This window comes from Salminus brasiliensis, chromosome 4 (genome assembly GCF_030463535.1).
Source record: "Salminus brasiliensis chromosome 4, fSalBra1.hap2, whole genome shotgun sequence".
Taxonomy (NCBI): Eukaryota; Metazoa; Chordata; class Actinopteri; order Characiformes; family Bryconidae; genus Salminus; species Salminus brasiliensis.
The window spans coordinates 30065591-30082839 of record NC_132881.1 but is presented as its reverse complement, the minus strand read 5'-3'; the positions used below and the strand labels follow the sequence as shown (position 1 = coordinate 30082839).

Sequence of the window (17249 nt, the reverse complement as noted above, 5' to 3'; positions counted from 1 at the left end):
TTCAATAGATACTAATTGAACACAATAGAAGTGAAATATGGCACACTGTTTTAACTACCCTTTGTGTGTTCATATTTCCTACAGTCCCTAATCATTTAGAATTTATCAGCCCTTTCAAGAACAGAAGATTTTAGAGACAGGAATAGAAATGAGTCTGTTTATTATTGGGAAGCAAATCCAGATGGTGCAGAGAATGTATTCAATAAACTTATAGGAGTAAAGATACAGTTGCAGGAAAAGTATACCCTTTGGAAACGCCTTAATGTCTGCATTAATTGTAAAAACAAAATACAGTTAAAAATCCAGGTAATTCCAAAGTATTCATTTACTTTTCCCTAAAACTGTATGAATTGTTCAGCATCTACTGAACAGAAATAGATCCTAAAATAGATCCTTCCTTTTTTACTGTAAAATCTGAGACGGTTTTTGACTATCACTTACTGATTTGTACTTTTATACATTTGAGTGGCAATACAAAGAGGGGAAAAAAAAAAGAAGGGAAAAAGCCCCCACCACTCTGCACAGCTAAAGGACCCCAGCGGCAGGCATGATGACAGACCGGTAAAAGTAATAGGGAAAGGGCTGCGGTACTTACGTCCTGACTAACCTGTAAAGACACCGTGTGGTAACTAGCTGGCACACCCTCGTCTTCCTCATCATCACTGTGTGAACGTGATGGCCGCTGACTGGTGGGTTTCGTCCGCCGAGACACACCTTCCTTCTCTCGAGGCTTCTTCCGCAGTCGACTGGATTTTGAGTCATATTTATGGCTCTTCTTTTTCTCATGGGTCCGGTAACCTATGAAAGCGAAACAGAGAAACAGAGACAGAGACAGAGAGAGAGAGAGAGAGAGACAGAGACAGAGACAGAGAGGTATGAGTAAATTCAAACAAACCACTAAACCTTTTTAATGTTTTGTCTTGTCTAACAGTCTTTCCTGCCCTTTCAATAATCTGAGGCAGGAGGACATCATCTTTTATCTTTCAACAGCAATACATTTCATTAATAGCATGGCTGTCTTGGAAGTACATCAACATATACTCTGCTTCCTGTGCACAGAGGACAAAGAATACCTCTACTGCCTGCTCACAGCACTCTTTCCATTAGCCGCACCACAGATTAAAACTAGGTGCTTTGATCAGGCCGCCTTCACAGCGAGGCTGTAAAGCCCCGTTGACAGCAGGTATCTACAGAAGTACATGGATCCCTCTGACCAATGAAAAGGCCACGACTAATGGCAGAGCCAAAAAAGTGCTGAATGAGTCTTAACTAAGCCTGCTGAAGATAGCTTGGATTGAGAGACTGAGAAATAAATGGAGTGAGGGCATACAAGTCATGCAGCTAGATCGCCCCGAGTTAAATGACTCACCCTTAGAGCACAGCTTAAAACACCCCACCAAAGAGTTTCCAGACATTGACACATCCAATTACAGTGCTATGGAACTGAACTACACTAAGACTTCCTAATCCCACAGGAGTCAATCTGCACATATGAGGCTTTGGAGAAAAAAAAAATGCCACACTGAAGGTTGGGTTGAAATGAAACCAGAGGAAGCAGAATTATGATGTCAGTTCAGAGTGAGACAGCACACGTTTTTAATTATGGTCCTGCTCTATTCCCACTGAGATTTTGTTTGAGGAAAGGTGTTGAACCCCCTGAAGCCACAGCTGTTTGAGCGGAATTCAAAGCCACGTTGGCGGGGTTAAATAGCAGGCATCAGGAAGTATTCTTTTTCATCATGCAAAAAAGGAATATTTTTGCAGTCCGACTTCATATCTAAGACATAAAACCAGTCATGTGTTCAACTCAATAAAACGATAAACGCTTTACACACTGACTGCCTTTTTGTGTTGTATGAGTGTGACAACACAGACGACAAAGTGTAGCTGACAGCGGGAAGATACACTGACCTCCATTAAGGCTGGCCTCCACAAACACACGAATAGCTTTAACGCAAAGCTCAAAGTTCTCAGGGGTGACGTGTGCAGCGTCTCGTACAATAAAAGAGAGAGACTCCACACACTTGATGAGGGACTTGGTGTCATGCAGGCCCATATCCTGTCCCAGGGTCAGACTGTACTGGTTGATTGGAGATGGGGTCTGGGGTTTGGAGCCTGGAGCAACTGATGCTTTATTGCCATCCAAATCATCTTTACCCACCTACCACAAAAAATAACGCAAAAAAAAAAATAAACACACATACAAACAAGCTTCATGAATAAACAACATTTTTGTAAGTTCTACAAAGATGCAGTGGAGAAAGTAGATGGTATTTTGTCTATAGACAAAAAAAAGAGCTGAGAACTAATCTACTAATCTAGTCTCCAGGTTTCATTCCTTCTTAAAAACAGGTACAAATGGTAAAAAAAATAAAGCAAAAAAAAAAAAAAAGTGATGCTACAACAGAAAAAGAAAAGGGGCAGTATAAAAGTAAAAACACTGTGATTAGTATGCATTTGCTTACCACCAGCCAGCCCACATCCACATCTGTAGCAGACCGGGGTATTCTGGACTTGCCATGTTCAGTGTAGACCTCAGAGTCTGATGTATAGCCCCTGTCCAGAGTGACTTCACTCTGGTGGTACGAGCTAATTTCACTGTCAGACTGAGCACCTGGAGAATACAGTGCATTTTTAGGTCAGTTATCAGCACAGGGCACATTCTGAATTGCAGCAGAGCAGTGTATCTTATTCTCTACCTGTGTCGCTGTCTGGGTTGGTGCTAGTGACCTGAAGGGCAGCAGGAGGTTTAACCCCGGCTCCGATGCATTCCAGCAGGGAGAAGAGAGTGTACCAGTCATCAGTGCAGTGGATATTGGCAGCGTTGGTTTTAAGAAGCTCGTGTAGACCATAGGCCACTTCTCGACTGACTCTGGACAACACGTGTGGCTTCATCATTAACAGCAGACGAAGGGAGAGCAGGACCTGTGCACATTGGGACAAGCAGACACATCATAGTGTGAGAGTGACTGTGTGTATATATGTAGAGGTGTTTTGCTGGTGAAACTGTTGTGTACATTAGGGCTAAATGGTACTTGCCTCTGCAATACTGATACTGCAGAATCAATGCCAATTCCAGATGAGTATTTATGAGAGCGCTTTGATTAATCATGGCATACATTATGCAACAAAAATAAATCATGATGGGCAAAACTGCAAGTCAATCGTGGCAGTACTGATTTCCCACAAATTCAACATATTGCAAAATGCAATGTAAGCAAAATATAATACCAATATCCGTATTCTGCCAGCACTGCACAGTCTTTCTAATACCTGTGAGCTGATGTCCTCTCTGCGCAGCAAGCGTATGGCAAGTCTGAGGAGTCCCACCACAGCTCTCTCGACAAGGAAGCAGCTCTCGTTAGCATGCACACACAGGTGATACAGATGATCACGCACTGTCTGCCACACACACGATACTCTGTCCCTGTAAACACACAGACATCATTAGCCACAAGAAAAGTCTGAAAAGAATCTTTTCTCTTGGCAGCCCAGAATGTTTAATGTGCACAGGCACCATCTCCTCAGATAATCCTTCAGGGCCACTGTACCTATTCTCCAGAACAATGCGGAGCAGCATCTCCAGACAGAAAGCAGCATCTTCTTCGTCATAGGTCTCTTCATCGGGAGTCACGGAGATCAGAGCCTGGTACACATAAGTTAAGTAAACTTGTGTACAATTAAGCAAACATCTCCTTCACATAGGTTATTTGAGCAATAAAAGCTAAGCAATTTGGCTTATGATGAAGGACTAAGTGAACAGGTCTCACCTTCATGAGCTCCTGAAGAGACTCAAGCTGCAAAAATTTGCTCTCTGTGATCAGTTTCTCTGGGTCGCATTGCTGTCAGGAACACACAGTGTATTAAGCTCTTCAGTTAAATTGACAGGCGTGAATGAGAGAATAACACTATTCAAAATCTTGGCTAAGTCACAATTTCTGATCAAATACACTACATATTCAAATGTTTGTGGACACCCATTTTAATGAATGCATTTAGCTACTTTACACTGAACTGCTTACAAAGATGTGTAAATGCACACACACACAGAGCTTGTCTTGTCTCTGTAGGGAAGTACTGCCAATAGAATAGGACTCTCTGGAGCAGATAAACATGAATGTATTGGCACTATACAGAATGCCAGGCTTGGGCTAGAAGGGTGTGGAGCAAGGGTACTGTGCTCTCTGGAATGATGGTGCTCTATCCAATACTTTTGGGACGAGGTGGAACTACTATTCGATGTGTGTTCAGTCTTTTAATAAGCAAATTATGGAAGTGTGGTTTGGGATGCAGGCATGGATTTCCCTGGAAAGCAATCTGTGGCAAAAAAAACAAACTCCCACAGACATCTAAAATAAGTATTTTGGACTGAGACCAAACATTGTAGTGCCCTGTAAACTTTGCGAAGTGAAGACGGAAGTTGAGTACATTTGCTATGCACGAGTACTTGAAGCGCAAGCTCAGAAATGCATGGTCAACGCGGCAACATTACAGCACCACAAGGCCTGCATCCTAACATGGGCCGAAGGTAAGTCATTTCTGCACTACGCTGCAGTTATTGTAATGTAACATTGCACCATAGGCCATTCAACATAGTTACTCTGCCGTTTTCTATTTTTCTTTTTACTTTAATTTAATTAATAAATTGTTTTTATTTTAATTATGTTCCTTGCACTACACTGATGCAAAAATACATTTCTAGTGATTATATATCTAGTGAAGTATATATCTTCTCTGTGATGAAATAATTCAAAGTAACACTGAGGTATTTTTTGTTGCAAAAAATAAAAGTTTTTAAGATATAATTCATTTCCCACCCCATTAAAATGATTCAATTGTTTTAATCAATAAATAATTTAAAATAAATAAAAATAAATCAGATAAATTAAATAAATAAATAAATAGTTGCAGGGTGCAGCCCAATACTTTTGCCCATATAGTGTATCTAGAGTATAGGCTTACCAAAATACAGTGAAATACAATCAATATGTACCTTAATACATAGAAGGGCAGTTTGTTTAGCCTCCTGGTTTTCAGTTGAGGGACCCCGCAGTCCTGACTGCTCTGCTCCTCCACTCAGCGTCAACCAGTTAACAAAACTCAACACAGCTGATTCTCCCCTGAAAAATACAGCATTTGTGATGCTTATGAAGGCTTCACCATTAAGTTGTATAGGGATATAAAGTACCTTTTTCTGTTTACCTGTTTGATGGTGTCTCCTCACGCTGTAAAGAAATCTTTCCGCTAGGTTCCACAAAATCCTCCACCTTCAAACGAAACAGAAGATTATAATGACATTGATGATTATGATATTATGCTTTTCATGACATAAAAAGATCTGATCATAAATTTTTTTCTGACAGTAGATGGCGGTGTATCACACTTCTACAAGTCCGGACAAAAAGAAAAAAAGAAAAAGCAACTCCTCTCTGAAACGTTGCATCTATACAACTACAGCAGTCTGGGTCTCCTTAGGTGTGAAGAATACATCAGAATCATGAGTGCTCTTCTCTCACCTCTACCATGGGCTTGGGCAAGAGCTCAGCCCTGAAGAGCTGCAGCATAGCATCCATGATATTCTTCCAGCCCTCTCGCAGTATATCACCATGACGATGAGCGAGGTTAAAGACGGTCTTTGCTGCTACTTGAGCCTTCCCGTTGCTGCCAAACACTGTGGGCAGGTTCTCCACAGACTGAGCACACAAAACAAATTCCGTCACCAACACAGCCAGGGCTGATTTCACACACCGAGTTCACTCGAAAAGGTGCCAGATCTCACAATGAAGAGACTAGTCATTAAAATGACGCTGGTCTTACCTCACTGCTGAGGGTGGTAAACTTGCAGAGTGAGATGATTAAATTATCAAACACGTCACTGAAACCGTAATGTGCCGAAATCATGGCGCATTTCCTGGAATGGGGTAAAACAAAACAAACAAAAAAAATCTTAATGTGGTGAAAACTTGTGGCTAAACAGAATGTTCACTGTGCATGGAAAAACACCTGGTGTGATAAGCCATTTGATAAACATGTACTATTTAGTTTGGGAATTCATTTATGATTAACGATTCTTTAAAAATTCCAACTTGAAATTAAGGGCATGGCTTTACCTGAAGCCTGCAATGGCTTTTTGAATGATTGTGTCTTCCAAGCTCTTGTCGAACACATAAGAAAGGGCAGCAATGGTGGGGCCCCAGGTCATGGTGAACAGATCATGGTCATAGCTGCCTGCAGGCACGTGGAGGAACAAGCCTTCAGATGTAGCTCCTCTGTGCAGTAGCACACTCCACACATAGTTCTCCTTTACTAGACCTGTCTGTTCGTCAGGCATTACGATCTCTTCATTCCTGCAGGACAACCATGCACAATTTTAATTACAAAAATCTATTTACCTGTACTTTCAGTTCAAAATACCTCCAACTTCATTAAGTCTTACTTGATGGCATTGTAGATATCTTCTAGCATGTCCTGATCAAAGTCTTTACCACCATTCACACCTTTCAGATTCTTCTTGAATTGCTAGAAAAAAGGGGAGAAAATAAAAAGGAAGAAATAGATTAAAATTCCTTCATTCCAGCTAATTACAGCAACATCAGCCTCCTATCGCCTTTCAAATCCAATAATGGGCCTTGGGTTTACTGCTGCTGGTGTCCCTCAAGTGTTGGTGTTGGGCTGACTGGTCTAAGGCCAAACTCAGCTCAAATAAACACACACATATCCGCTGCTGAGTGATGGCATTAGGCCACTGTTTTACCGCATGCCTTCTTAATGGCAGGTAAAGCAAGATCCCTAGGGAGAGGGATGAACAGAAAGAGAAATAAACAAAAGAATAAACAAGGGGGTGGGGGGAGGGGGGGAGCGGGGGGAGCGGGGGAAGGGCCAGCTGGGTCTAAGGTTTTCATATCAGAGGCCTGGTCCAGACATTCACTATAGCTGCTTTAGAGACGAGACAGCTGGACTCACACTGTCAGCCAAACAGCACCGTGACCTCTCAGCTTCAAGAGCTCCACTTTCACTCTGAACTCACTTCTTCCACTTATCCCTAAAGCATGCGGCGTGAATATCTTAGGATTGGGTTCCAAGAGGTCTTGATGCGCTTCTACAGCCCTTTGTGGGTGGGTTTTTTCGGAACGATCATAGTGCTAAAATATTCTGTAAACACATCTGGATGTAGCACAAACTTCTTCACAATGTATGTACTGGATAATCTAAAAACAGAAATGCGTATATAGACTAACCCCTTCCTTTCAAGCGATGACTGCCCTGCCTGATTAATCGACAGGGCATAACAACCTCATGAAACACTTAATGGAGCTACCAGTTGTTTACGTAGAGACAAGTAAGCTTAAAGTTATCCTCAACATTAGACCTATGTAGAGCAGATTCCTTAATGTACGCTTCTATAATAGCCTGTGTGTTTTGTGACTGTTGACAGTGACTGCTTTTAGAGATGTGCAAATCTCCACAGTGTGTATGAACTAGAGACTACAAGTCAGTGTTGATTCGGGCACATGTACGTGCAGCATGCATATGTCCTCACCTCTATGGTCATGGGGATGTTCTGCTTGCGGACGTTGTGGTTGTGCTGATCCGTATTCAACATAATGACAGCGTAGGCCAGGGCAAAGCCGGCATCATTTGTCAAAAAGGGATTTCCATTTACTTTCTGGACACAGAAAACAGAGCAACAGAATGGGCAAAGGAAAAACTGGGTAACGGGTAACTTTTAAGAAGAAAATAAACACCTGTACAGAATTCTTACTAAAATAAAGATAACAGTTCTGAAAAGGTCAGGCAGGGAACCCACTCTAGTTGTGAGAAATAGTGGCCACAGAGAAGACCTTGTTCGTCTATTTTGTACGATGATGTGAGCTCGTTTGCAGTGACCGATGACCGAGACTAAGAAAAGACATTACTACGAATACTTTCCAGGTCATACAGAGAGCGGTCTTACTTATTTAAGAAGCACATTCTGAATGTTCTCTTCAGTGGTTTAGCCGTGTCTCTGCTGTAGAATGGTTGTTATGCTTCCCAATGAAACATTTTCCTCTTCCCCGATTACCTGCATGACTAATAGGCCTGTCCTTAATCTCTACTGGGTTGCTTCTACAGTCACTAATTACCTGATGATGGGGCCAGTTGGTGGCTGAGATTGCCTTAGCGTGTGGTAATGGAAGAAGTGTGTGGGTGGGTGTGTGTGTCCCAATAATTGTGAGTGTGAGTGAGATAGCAGCTAACCTACAACCTATTTACAGTATGCATGCGTGTGTGTGTGTGTGTGTGTGTGTGTGTGTGTGTGTCTGCTCAAGTTTACCCGTGTGTCCCTGCCAAGGCGTATGTGTGTGTGTGCGGCAGCTGACTCACATGCCAGTTGTCCGTGAAGGTTTCCAAAAGCCTCTGAATGACCGGCGCTTCGCCAGGAAGGCGGAAAGCCTCCAGATACAGACGCAGCGCCTCGTCTATGCGCAGCCCCTGAAAGGTGAATGTACTAAAAGGGGAGGGAGGGGAGACAAAGCAATGGCATGATAAATACATAAATAAAAATCAATTCTGCAGTTCTGAGTTGGGGATTTTACACAAAGCACACACAGTTTGGCAAACCCAAAGTAGCAACAACTGAGACTATCATCAATGATTTGGAGCATCACAATAAATTTAGGTAAAAATGCTAGTTAATTTGTTTTCCCTCATGTTCACCATAACAAATCTGTACGAATGAGAAATAAGGAAATTTACTTATTAAGAATGCATCTATCTGGACTCTAATTAGGATCTAAACCATAATATCCATGAAACAACATAGCTAAAAAAAACGACTGCATTTTAGCTCCAATCCTAATACAGTTTATTTACATTTTTACAAAACATAGTAGCACTTCTAACCTAGAATATCTAATAACGCCTAACCTAGAATATAAATTACAGTGCAAAACAGACATACAGACTAAACTACAAGCAGTAGAAACAAGTCAATGCACAACATTTACGTTAAAGTCTCTTTAACACAGCTCTTACTTAACAAAACTGTCGAGCAACTCCATGTTCTTCCTATCACTGACGAATTCTCCAATCATCTTTTTGTCCAGGCGGGGGTTTTCTCTAAGCCACTGAGCCACTTCATTGTTGTCCATAGGACTGCTGAGAAGGCCCTTTTCCTGTAGAAACTGGATGCCCTTTTTAGGTTTCTGATTGAATTGCTCAGTACCTGTGATCAGAAGCTGCAAACACGGAGGACAAAAGCTAAACTTCACCGCTTCAATTTAAAAAGGTCTCAAATAAGCTGCTTATAGTGTTTCACATAAACTAACACACACAACACATCATTTTTAAATGGTGTTTATTCTATCAAGTAAAGTGTTACTGTATAGCTCTACTTGTGTTCTCTATGGGCAGAACTCTAGACAACCTTTTTCTTGTTTTTGATGTCAATCAATTCCTGAGAGTCTGGAAGACAGCTGGAAAAACGGTGAGGCTTTTTAGGAGTTTTCTTCTCAGCTGAAACATTGAGGAAACATTCAAATCATAAGTTACTTTGTGCTGTTGGCATTCAAATTTACTACAATACTTTGATGTTTTACATAATGAACACTACCTGATTCAGACTCCTCCTGATCTTGCCTTCCCAGCCTCATCTTTTCTGCCATTAGAGGTCCACTGGTAGGAGGGCATACTGATGACACCTCAGACTCCACTGTAGTCTGCTCGTTTGAATCAGGTACCACCTTGACAGAATCTATAAGAAAGAGTAAGAAAGAGTTTGTTTTAAATAAGCAGTAATGACAACAATCTATGACAATAAACGTACAATAAATTGCACCTCACAGTACATGTCCAAATGTTTGTGGAAACCCCTTCTAATGCATGCTAACACACCCAGCTTGTCTAGTCACTGTAGAGAAGAAGTGCCAATAGAAAGCTCTCTCTGGAGCAGATAAACATGAACCTATTGGCATCAGCATTGAGCTGTGGAGTAGTAGAGTTGAGAACTGTGTTCTCTGGAATGTCTGTGCTCCATTCAAGACTTTTGGGATGAGCTGTGGATGAAGTGGGGTCATGATAATCCAACATCCTGACCTCACTAATGCTCTTGTCGCTGAATGCAATCAATTCCTTATAGGAATGTGCCAAAATCTAGTAGAAAGCCCTTTCTGGACAGTAGAGACAGTTAATCCAATTTCACAAGTTCTGAAGGGCATCACATTGACTGCTGGTCTTCATACCTGTTGCTGCATCTGTGCTACTGCTCACAGTGGTCTCTCCTTCAACTGTTAATGTTTCTGACTGGTCCTGCTCAGCAGCACTGTTCATCACTTTAGCCTGACAGTGGGCCTCAGTGCTGTCAATTACAGTTAACAGCGCTTCAAGAGAGAGAAGATGGGTTGTGTAGAGCTGTCCAGACACTGGAAAGGCATTCTGTAAAGAATATTTAAATGTCAGTTAATCAATCAGATTAACCAAGTCTTGCTTATTATTCATGTAAGGTTAAGGAGCTGCCTGGAATTCATAAGTTGGATTACCTTGGAGAGCAGCTTGGTAAGGTCCTCAAAAAGGTTGGAGCAGTAAAAGTCGCAGTCGTAGTTAATGTAAAGCTCAGTGACGAAGCTTGGTATTCTCCAGAGCTGCACAATTGCCTCAAGGGCCATTTCCTTCATCTCATAGGGCATTTTTGGGTTCTCTGAGGTAATGATGTCCATTAGCTTCTTCAAATACATCTACAGTGGATAAAGAGGTCAATCACTTTCAGATAATGTACATTTTTACAACATAATAAAGCATAACAAAATAAAGATTATGTTTGTCACTGATGTGCAAGTGCAGGTCACATACTTCAAGCTGAAACTTGAGATGTCCACGCATGCTCTCAAAGAGCAGAAAGCAGACTCGCATGGAAGCAGCATACAAGTTCATTCGGTCCACACTCAGTAACTACAAAGAGAGAAAAACACTGCTGTTCATCTTTAAATAAATAAACAAATAAATAAACCTGGAAGTACATATGCAAAAATCACATAAGAAAGCTCTTAGAGAGAAGTCAAACCTGAATGAGATGTCTACAGAGCTCATCTTTGACTAGACCCAGCAGTGACTGGTAGGGAGCAATGTGTGTGGCCTCCAGGGCCACGTTCAACAGCTGCAGGCCCATGTGCATCATCACATCGGAGTTGTGGCGATCATGAGGGTTGGTGAGCGAGATGAGGAAGCGAAAGAGCTCTCGCAGACATGGGAGTCCATAAGGGATAAGAGCAGCACCTGAGGTAAAGAGAACTACAAGTTATATATACTTTTTTACAGGTTTGGGTGAATTCACAAATTAAAATAAACCACAGAAGAGAGTTCACAGCAAGTTGAGCATAATGTGTACCCTCTTTCTGAGTAGACTGGGTAAACCGCACTCCACGGGGATTAACATAGTCCATGTCATGCACTGACGCAGAGTCAGACTGTTCTGCCAGCGAATCTCTGTCCTCCAGGACCTCAGGAATGGACTCCACCGAGGCAGATTGAGTGCGTTCCACTTGCTTACCATCACACTGTCAACAACATCACCACAAGTTTCAGTAATTCTCGCAGAGAAACCATTTTAGGGTTGTCACAACAAATCAATGTTTAGTCAAGAATCCCCTTTCTTTAGATTTTTAACAGTTTGAAACAGACAGTTGCTCTTTATTTACAATAGAAATGCTTCAAAATGTATGGATATGAAAGCTTTTCACACTGACTTTCAATGAAATGAAAGAAATGCTTCTTTCTCCTGTAAAGCTCATTTTGGAGATGCGAGATTCATGTGTGACAGGTACTATATAATACGTGGTGATTTTTACATATTTTTGCTGTCATTTTAACCACCACAGGTTCTGGAAGCAATAAGGATTCTATTGATTAATAAGCTGCATAAAAAAGGACATGTCACACAGATAAAACTTCAATGATGGTGGTGGCAAATTAAGTAGAGGAATGAAAAAAGGCCATAATCAGTATACTGCTTCTACCATGTATCCCAGTGGGTTTAGCCCTGGAGCAGTTTTGCTCATGGCGGTCTGCTTAAGGTTTACCTGCAAGTCCAGCTGGCTTGGCTCAGTGTTGGACGCTGTGCCTGGAGTGGTGGCTGTGGAGCTGTTCTGCTCCAGGTCTGTGAGGTCTTCTTTAGAGGTGGTCTTCGAGCAGTTGTACAGGCCACTGTCTGTAGTAGGGCTGGAGATGGAGGAGGCTACGCTGTCTGATGCTGGCAGAGCTGCAGAGCCACCACTCTGTTGCTCAATAAAGGGAACTCCACCTACAGGCACAGAACAGTGTAAATGGTTTCTGCATGCCTTAACCATTGCACACTTTAGTGTTTCATTTGCTTTCAGACATGTGATTTAGCTCATGAACAGCATAATAACCAGCTGATGAGTTGATTAAGGTGTATTGATACAGGGGGCAAAAAGTAAATCCTGCATCATGCTGTCTTTAGGCATTAGTTTCCATGTGATTGAAAGTATGCAAATAAGAGAAAATCAGGACAGATAATATGGATGGAACAAAATGCAATGGAATGGGATGCAGAGGCTCTATCATCACCACCAGCAGAAGACTAAGTACCCTTTTTTTGATCCATAAAACAGAGTGATTAAACGAGCGCAGCAATTTAGTTACTCAAAGGGTTTCGCACCCAGTCCACAAAACTGTCTGTTATGTACAACAAAAGGTCAGTAAAGTCTTGGGGGGATGCCAAAAGGGCCAATGATAAAAATAGTAGTCATCATATCACTCTTCCATATATTAGTCATCAGATGCTAAGCTTTCCCTGAAAAGCATTGCCATCTCTAGTTACTTATTTTTCAGTATCTGGCAACAATGCAGGACTGTAACAACTCTAGACCACAACATTCTGAAGCATTTAGCTAAGCCACACTACAGGCCACAAATAGGACTGGGTATCATTCAGAATGTCTGGGTACTAATATTCGGTACTGAATGGCACCATTTCTCAATAGAGGTGAAACGTGTCGAGCTTTGATGGCCAGCCTTAAGCACAAAGACACAAAGTAAATTGCAGTCCAGTAAGGTAGAGCTGATTCTTTACTCTCAGAAGTCTTTACTCTCAGACTTCTCAAAAATAGACTAACAGAATGAAACAGAAATAATGGAATAGAACAAGTTGGTACAGTTTACCAGGGTATACCTGAGAGGTTGTTGCTAAGAGTAGTGAGCTGTGCCTGGTCCATCTGTCCTGAGGAGCTGCGGATCATGTGACGAGAGGGACGAGGAGAACGCTTCTGCTTCTTCCACTTGGATGATTCACTCATTCCACCAGCACGCATCTTCAACTAGAAAACACCAAATGACATATAGACCTGCTGAATACCAAACCAGAACAGTACTTTCATTTGAAAAACACCCCACATTCACGCAAAGAAAGCATTGGCTAGGTACGCTCGGGTAATGAGCGCGAGGAACTAATAAGATCAGCCATGAAGACCAAGCACAGACCAGACACATGCTGAACTTCAGGATTATAATACATTATGATGTTGTATATCTAATGGGAACTAAAGCATGACCAATCAGTTCATTCTACAGAAAATGAAGCACTTCGTCACCCAGCACATCATATTACATTTTAGTGACATACTCTGCTTTGAGAAAGCATCTAGCTCCAAAACGACCAGCTCCGTGCCTTCTACTTTACAAAGCCTGTGGCATAGTCTGAACATCCTTCAGTATTCTTCAATGTCTATTTGATTACCATTAGAAAAAAAATAGTCCAAGAAAAAAAAAACGACAAAACGACAGAAACTGCCCATATGTGTAAGGGCAAACAATGAAACACATTAACTTCCATTTATCAAATTTCAAAATATGTATCTTAGCCATTTGTTTTAGAACCAGGATTTTAGTACAAGCTAATCGGGATGTGCAGCATTTTCAGTCATTTTCAACTTTGAAATATCTTAATGAAATAGACTAACTTGCATGAACACATATTACGTTTACTGTGAAAATGTAAAAATAAGTCCAAAATTGTTCTAAAATTAACCATAACTGTTGGCTAACATGATAGCGCTCATAGTAAGAGACAGAAACATTCAATACCACAAAACATTTCCTGAAAAGCATGGAAATTAATGTTTTATTGCCCAAAAATGTGAGATTGGTAATTAATTGGGCTGTAGACATTTTCTCCTCCTATTTACATTGTTCCTGGTCCAAGAAAACATCAGCCAGACTAGTCACCAATTCACATTATTCATTTCACATTTGTTTACTATCCAGAATGATGAAATACAACATGTACACGAAGTTGACACCATTTACAGTATTGGTAAAGCTAGTGTGGCCTGTATATTTTTTTCTCCGTATTCCCAAGATGGTGAGTTACAATACTTAGCATCACAAGAAGCCAGAGAAAATATCTTAATCTGTTAATTATTTCAGCATTCGAAAACTGGCATCTCTAACCAAGAGCCCTACATGCTTGTAGATCAAAAAAATTTCAAACACTGCAAACAAACAAACAAAAAAATAATACACTGTCAGATGTGTCCAAAGATTTGTCTTGTACTCAATTTTGAAACAGAAGAGAAATGTGCAGTATTCTCTGAAGCGATGTAAACTAAAAGGGCTCAGGACGGAGAGAGAGCTGGAAGGTTAGAGAAAAGTACAGTTACTCTGATCTGTGACTGAAGTCTCTTCTCCTTACCTGCACTCGTTTGTTTTTCCATAAGATATTGTAAGCCTCGGGAGAGAAGGGGCAGGCCCCAGGATTAGTGGTGAACACACAAGCGCAGAGAGCACAGAGGCATGACAGGAGAGTGCATACACAACTACACCATGCATTGGGCAAACACACACACACACCCACACACCCTAATGAATGGCCATTTTATGGCATTCTATTTACATACCAAGATAACACACATGCAAATCCCATGAAGACATACATACATATATATATATATATATATATATATATATATATATATATATATATATATATATACACACACACACATACACAAACATCGCTCTCTCACCCTCACCCTCTCCATCACACACACACATACATATATATATTTATACATATGATAGAAACGGTCAAATACGCCATAATCACAAACACACAGAGGGGAACCCGTCATATCCTTTAGAGAGTACCATCACATCCTACAGCACACACTTTAGACACACACATTCATTCACTATGAGTGGGCCACTAACTACGTCATGAAGACAATTAATGCACAGATTATGCACCAAATCAGATGAGTAAAAACTATGACTGTCAAATATGATTTCTTTCGGAGAGCACACTGAAAGAGAACGCCACCTTAAAATAAGAATATAAGACATAGGATCCCAGATTCACAATGATTATAGAAGTACAGATGATGCTACAAAGCTTTAACTAATCCGCAAATATACAATAGGCTAGAAGATGTGAAATGTATAATAAGACTGTAGTACGGCCATCAGACACTTGCCTATTCAAATACGCTATAATCCAAAGGCTAAAAAAGAATGTCGTTCGTAAATGAAGTATGAACAATGTTATACTATATATGTGCAAAGCCTTATAGCACAGCCCTTACACCAGGGTATCACTGCTCCCAAAATACCTGAAAAACGAATTAACAGGCCCTTCCTGAGGTAAACTGGGTGTACTAAAGCAGAGAGAACCAGACAACATGCCGGGCAGTGGTACGCCAGGATCAGACCTTAAAAAAACTACTACTCTACACAGTGTCATTTAGAGCTCACCCTCATGCAATCACTGCTTTAAGCCATGCTTCCCAGTGTATTTCAATGCACTAGCTAAGCCTCAGTCATTGCTCCTACTTTATATAAATAAACGATACCCTCTCTAAACCCCTCTGATTGGTGTTTCTAGGCTGATCTGCATAAATAAGATCCTGTGTGTCCAAGATACAGCTTGGGATCTGCAGAAGAGAACCAGCACAATAAGGAATTTTGAGAGACAGAGGGGAAATAAGAGAGAGAGAGGGGAAAAGAATAAAAAGTACAGAACAAAAAAAGGTAGAAAAAGATAGAAAGAAAAAGAAAGAAGTAAAGAAAAAAAACAGGAAAGACAGAAAGAAAGATAAAGAAGGAATAAAAGACATGGTTATGACAGGCTAATGGCAAAGGAGGAGAGCTGTGTTTTAGCACTGAACTGAGTAAGGTTAACAGATTGAGAGGCAGGTCTGAGAATGAGTCACAGGGGACGAGAAAAGGCAGCTGAGACAAAGCCATCAGGGTCTCCGTCACTCAACACAGCATTCATATTTACCTTCTTCATGTTAGCCCCCACAAAATTTTTAGCCTCTTCTTTAAACTGTGGAAGTCTGTGGAAAGAACAAGCAACAGAAAAGGCTTAAAGATGACTAGTATGACTGGCAAGACTAGCATTTTTCCTAGATTCTCCAGAAGCTTGATGAAAATTTCAGCTCTCAAACACAATTTTCAAAAATTTTAAAAATCCCAGCCTTTTGATTCAAATGCAAATGCAATATCTGAGTGATAATCATTCAAAATGTGCTGCAATTCATCCACTGAAACCAGACTAATTACACTGTTAGTAAAAAAATGTGCAGTTGATCAATGTTCTTTAAGCACTGGCAATATCCTTGATAAGCAAAGCATATTGTGTATCATGATAACAAAATCTATCACAATACAATAAAATTGATCCTTATTGTCCAGCCCTGCCTTTCCCATATGCGCTAAACTCGGATCTGGACCTTAATCTGGACTTTCAATGATAAAACGCAACTAAAGCTGCTGTTTAGTAAAAAACCAAGCTTAATACACATCCTTTAATCCAGCAGTATGGGCTATACAATGTGCGAATGCCTGCAAACATGTCAGGATTTTTAAAAAGTCATTGCGGTCCAAATAAAAACACAGACAATGCAGATCTTGTCCAGCTGGAGCAAATTAAAGTTGTCTTGAATGGGTCGTTCCAAGAGGCCCTCAAAACTCAGCCGAGTGTTAATACGTGTATCTTTGTTCATGAGTCAGGACTTTTTGACCTGCAGCGCTGCTCATTAGTTGAATTAGATGAGATGATGTTCACATGATGCGTTGTGTGGACACTGCAGCTTTGCCCGCAATAAGCCGTCACCTCTCACATTCTGGGAGACACAGGGCCTGATGTTAACTCTGCTCTGCGTTAATAGAGTGTTGTCTTGCTGGCTCGATTATTGGATGATCTGTGAGTCCAACAGATTAACATCCCTAATGCTTTCAGCAGGCTGCTTAAGCCTCCT

General features: G+C 41.0%; 1 protein-coding gene across 5 annotated transcripts in view; it reads right to left on the bottom strand.

Annotated features, from left to right (window-relative positions):
• Positions 1 to 17249, bottom strand: part of gbf1 (golgi brefeldin A resistant guanine nucleotide exchange factor 1) — a 61856-nt gene that overhangs the window by 4327 nt on the left and 40280 nt on the right. Inside the window, exons 8-34 of one of the 5 annotated variants that reach the window (XM_072677956.1) lie at positions 16271 to 16325; positions 15840 to 15920; positions 13166 to 13310; positions 12054 to 12274; positions 11363 to 11531; positions 11039 to 11250; positions 10828 to 10926; positions 10518 to 10712; positions 10221 to 10413; positions 9593 to 9733; positions 9407 to 9495; positions 9016 to 9218; positions 8365 to 8488; positions 7541 to 7666; positions 6437 to 6519; positions 6111 to 6347; positions 5818 to 5911; positions 5517 to 5693; positions 5203 to 5267; positions 4994 to 5120; positions 3771 to 3842; positions 3552 to 3646; positions 3274 to 3427; positions 2700 to 2925; positions 2466 to 2614; positions 1912 to 2161; positions 596 to 798 (exon numbers count right to left, since the gene is read on the bottom strand). In XM_072677956.1, coding sequence (XP_072534057.1) covers positions 596 to 798; positions 1912 to 2161; positions 2466 to 2614; positions 2700 to 2925; positions 3274 to 3427; positions 3552 to 3646; positions 3771 to 3842; positions 4994 to 5120; positions 5203 to 5267; positions 5517 to 5693; positions 5818 to 5911; positions 6111 to 6347; positions 6437 to 6519; positions 7541 to 7666; positions 8365 to 8488; positions 9016 to 9218; positions 9407 to 9495; positions 9593 to 9733; positions 10221 to 10413; positions 10518 to 10712; positions 10828 to 10926; positions 11039 to 11250; positions 11363 to 11531; positions 12054 to 12274; positions 13166 to 13310; positions 15840 to 15920; positions 16271 to 16325 — 3985 coding nt within the window. Of the gene's footprint in view, positions 1 to 595; positions 799 to 1911; positions 2162 to 2465; positions 2615 to 2699; positions 2926 to 3273; positions 3428 to 3551; positions 3647 to 3770; positions 3843 to 4993; positions 5121 to 5202; positions 5268 to 5516; positions 5694 to 5817; positions 5912 to 6110; positions 6348 to 6436; positions 6520 to 7540; positions 7667 to 8364; positions 8489 to 9015; positions 9219 to 9406; positions 9496 to 9592; positions 9734 to 10220; positions 10414 to 10517; positions 10713 to 10827; positions 10927 to 11038; positions 11251 to 11362; positions 11532 to 12053; positions 12275 to 13165; positions 13311 to 14683; positions 14720 to 15839; positions 15921 to 16270; positions 16326 to 17249 lie in introns of all 5 variants that reach the window. The other 4 variants (XM_072677952.1, XM_072677953.1, XM_072677955.1 and 1 more) reach the window with 4 other exon arrangements.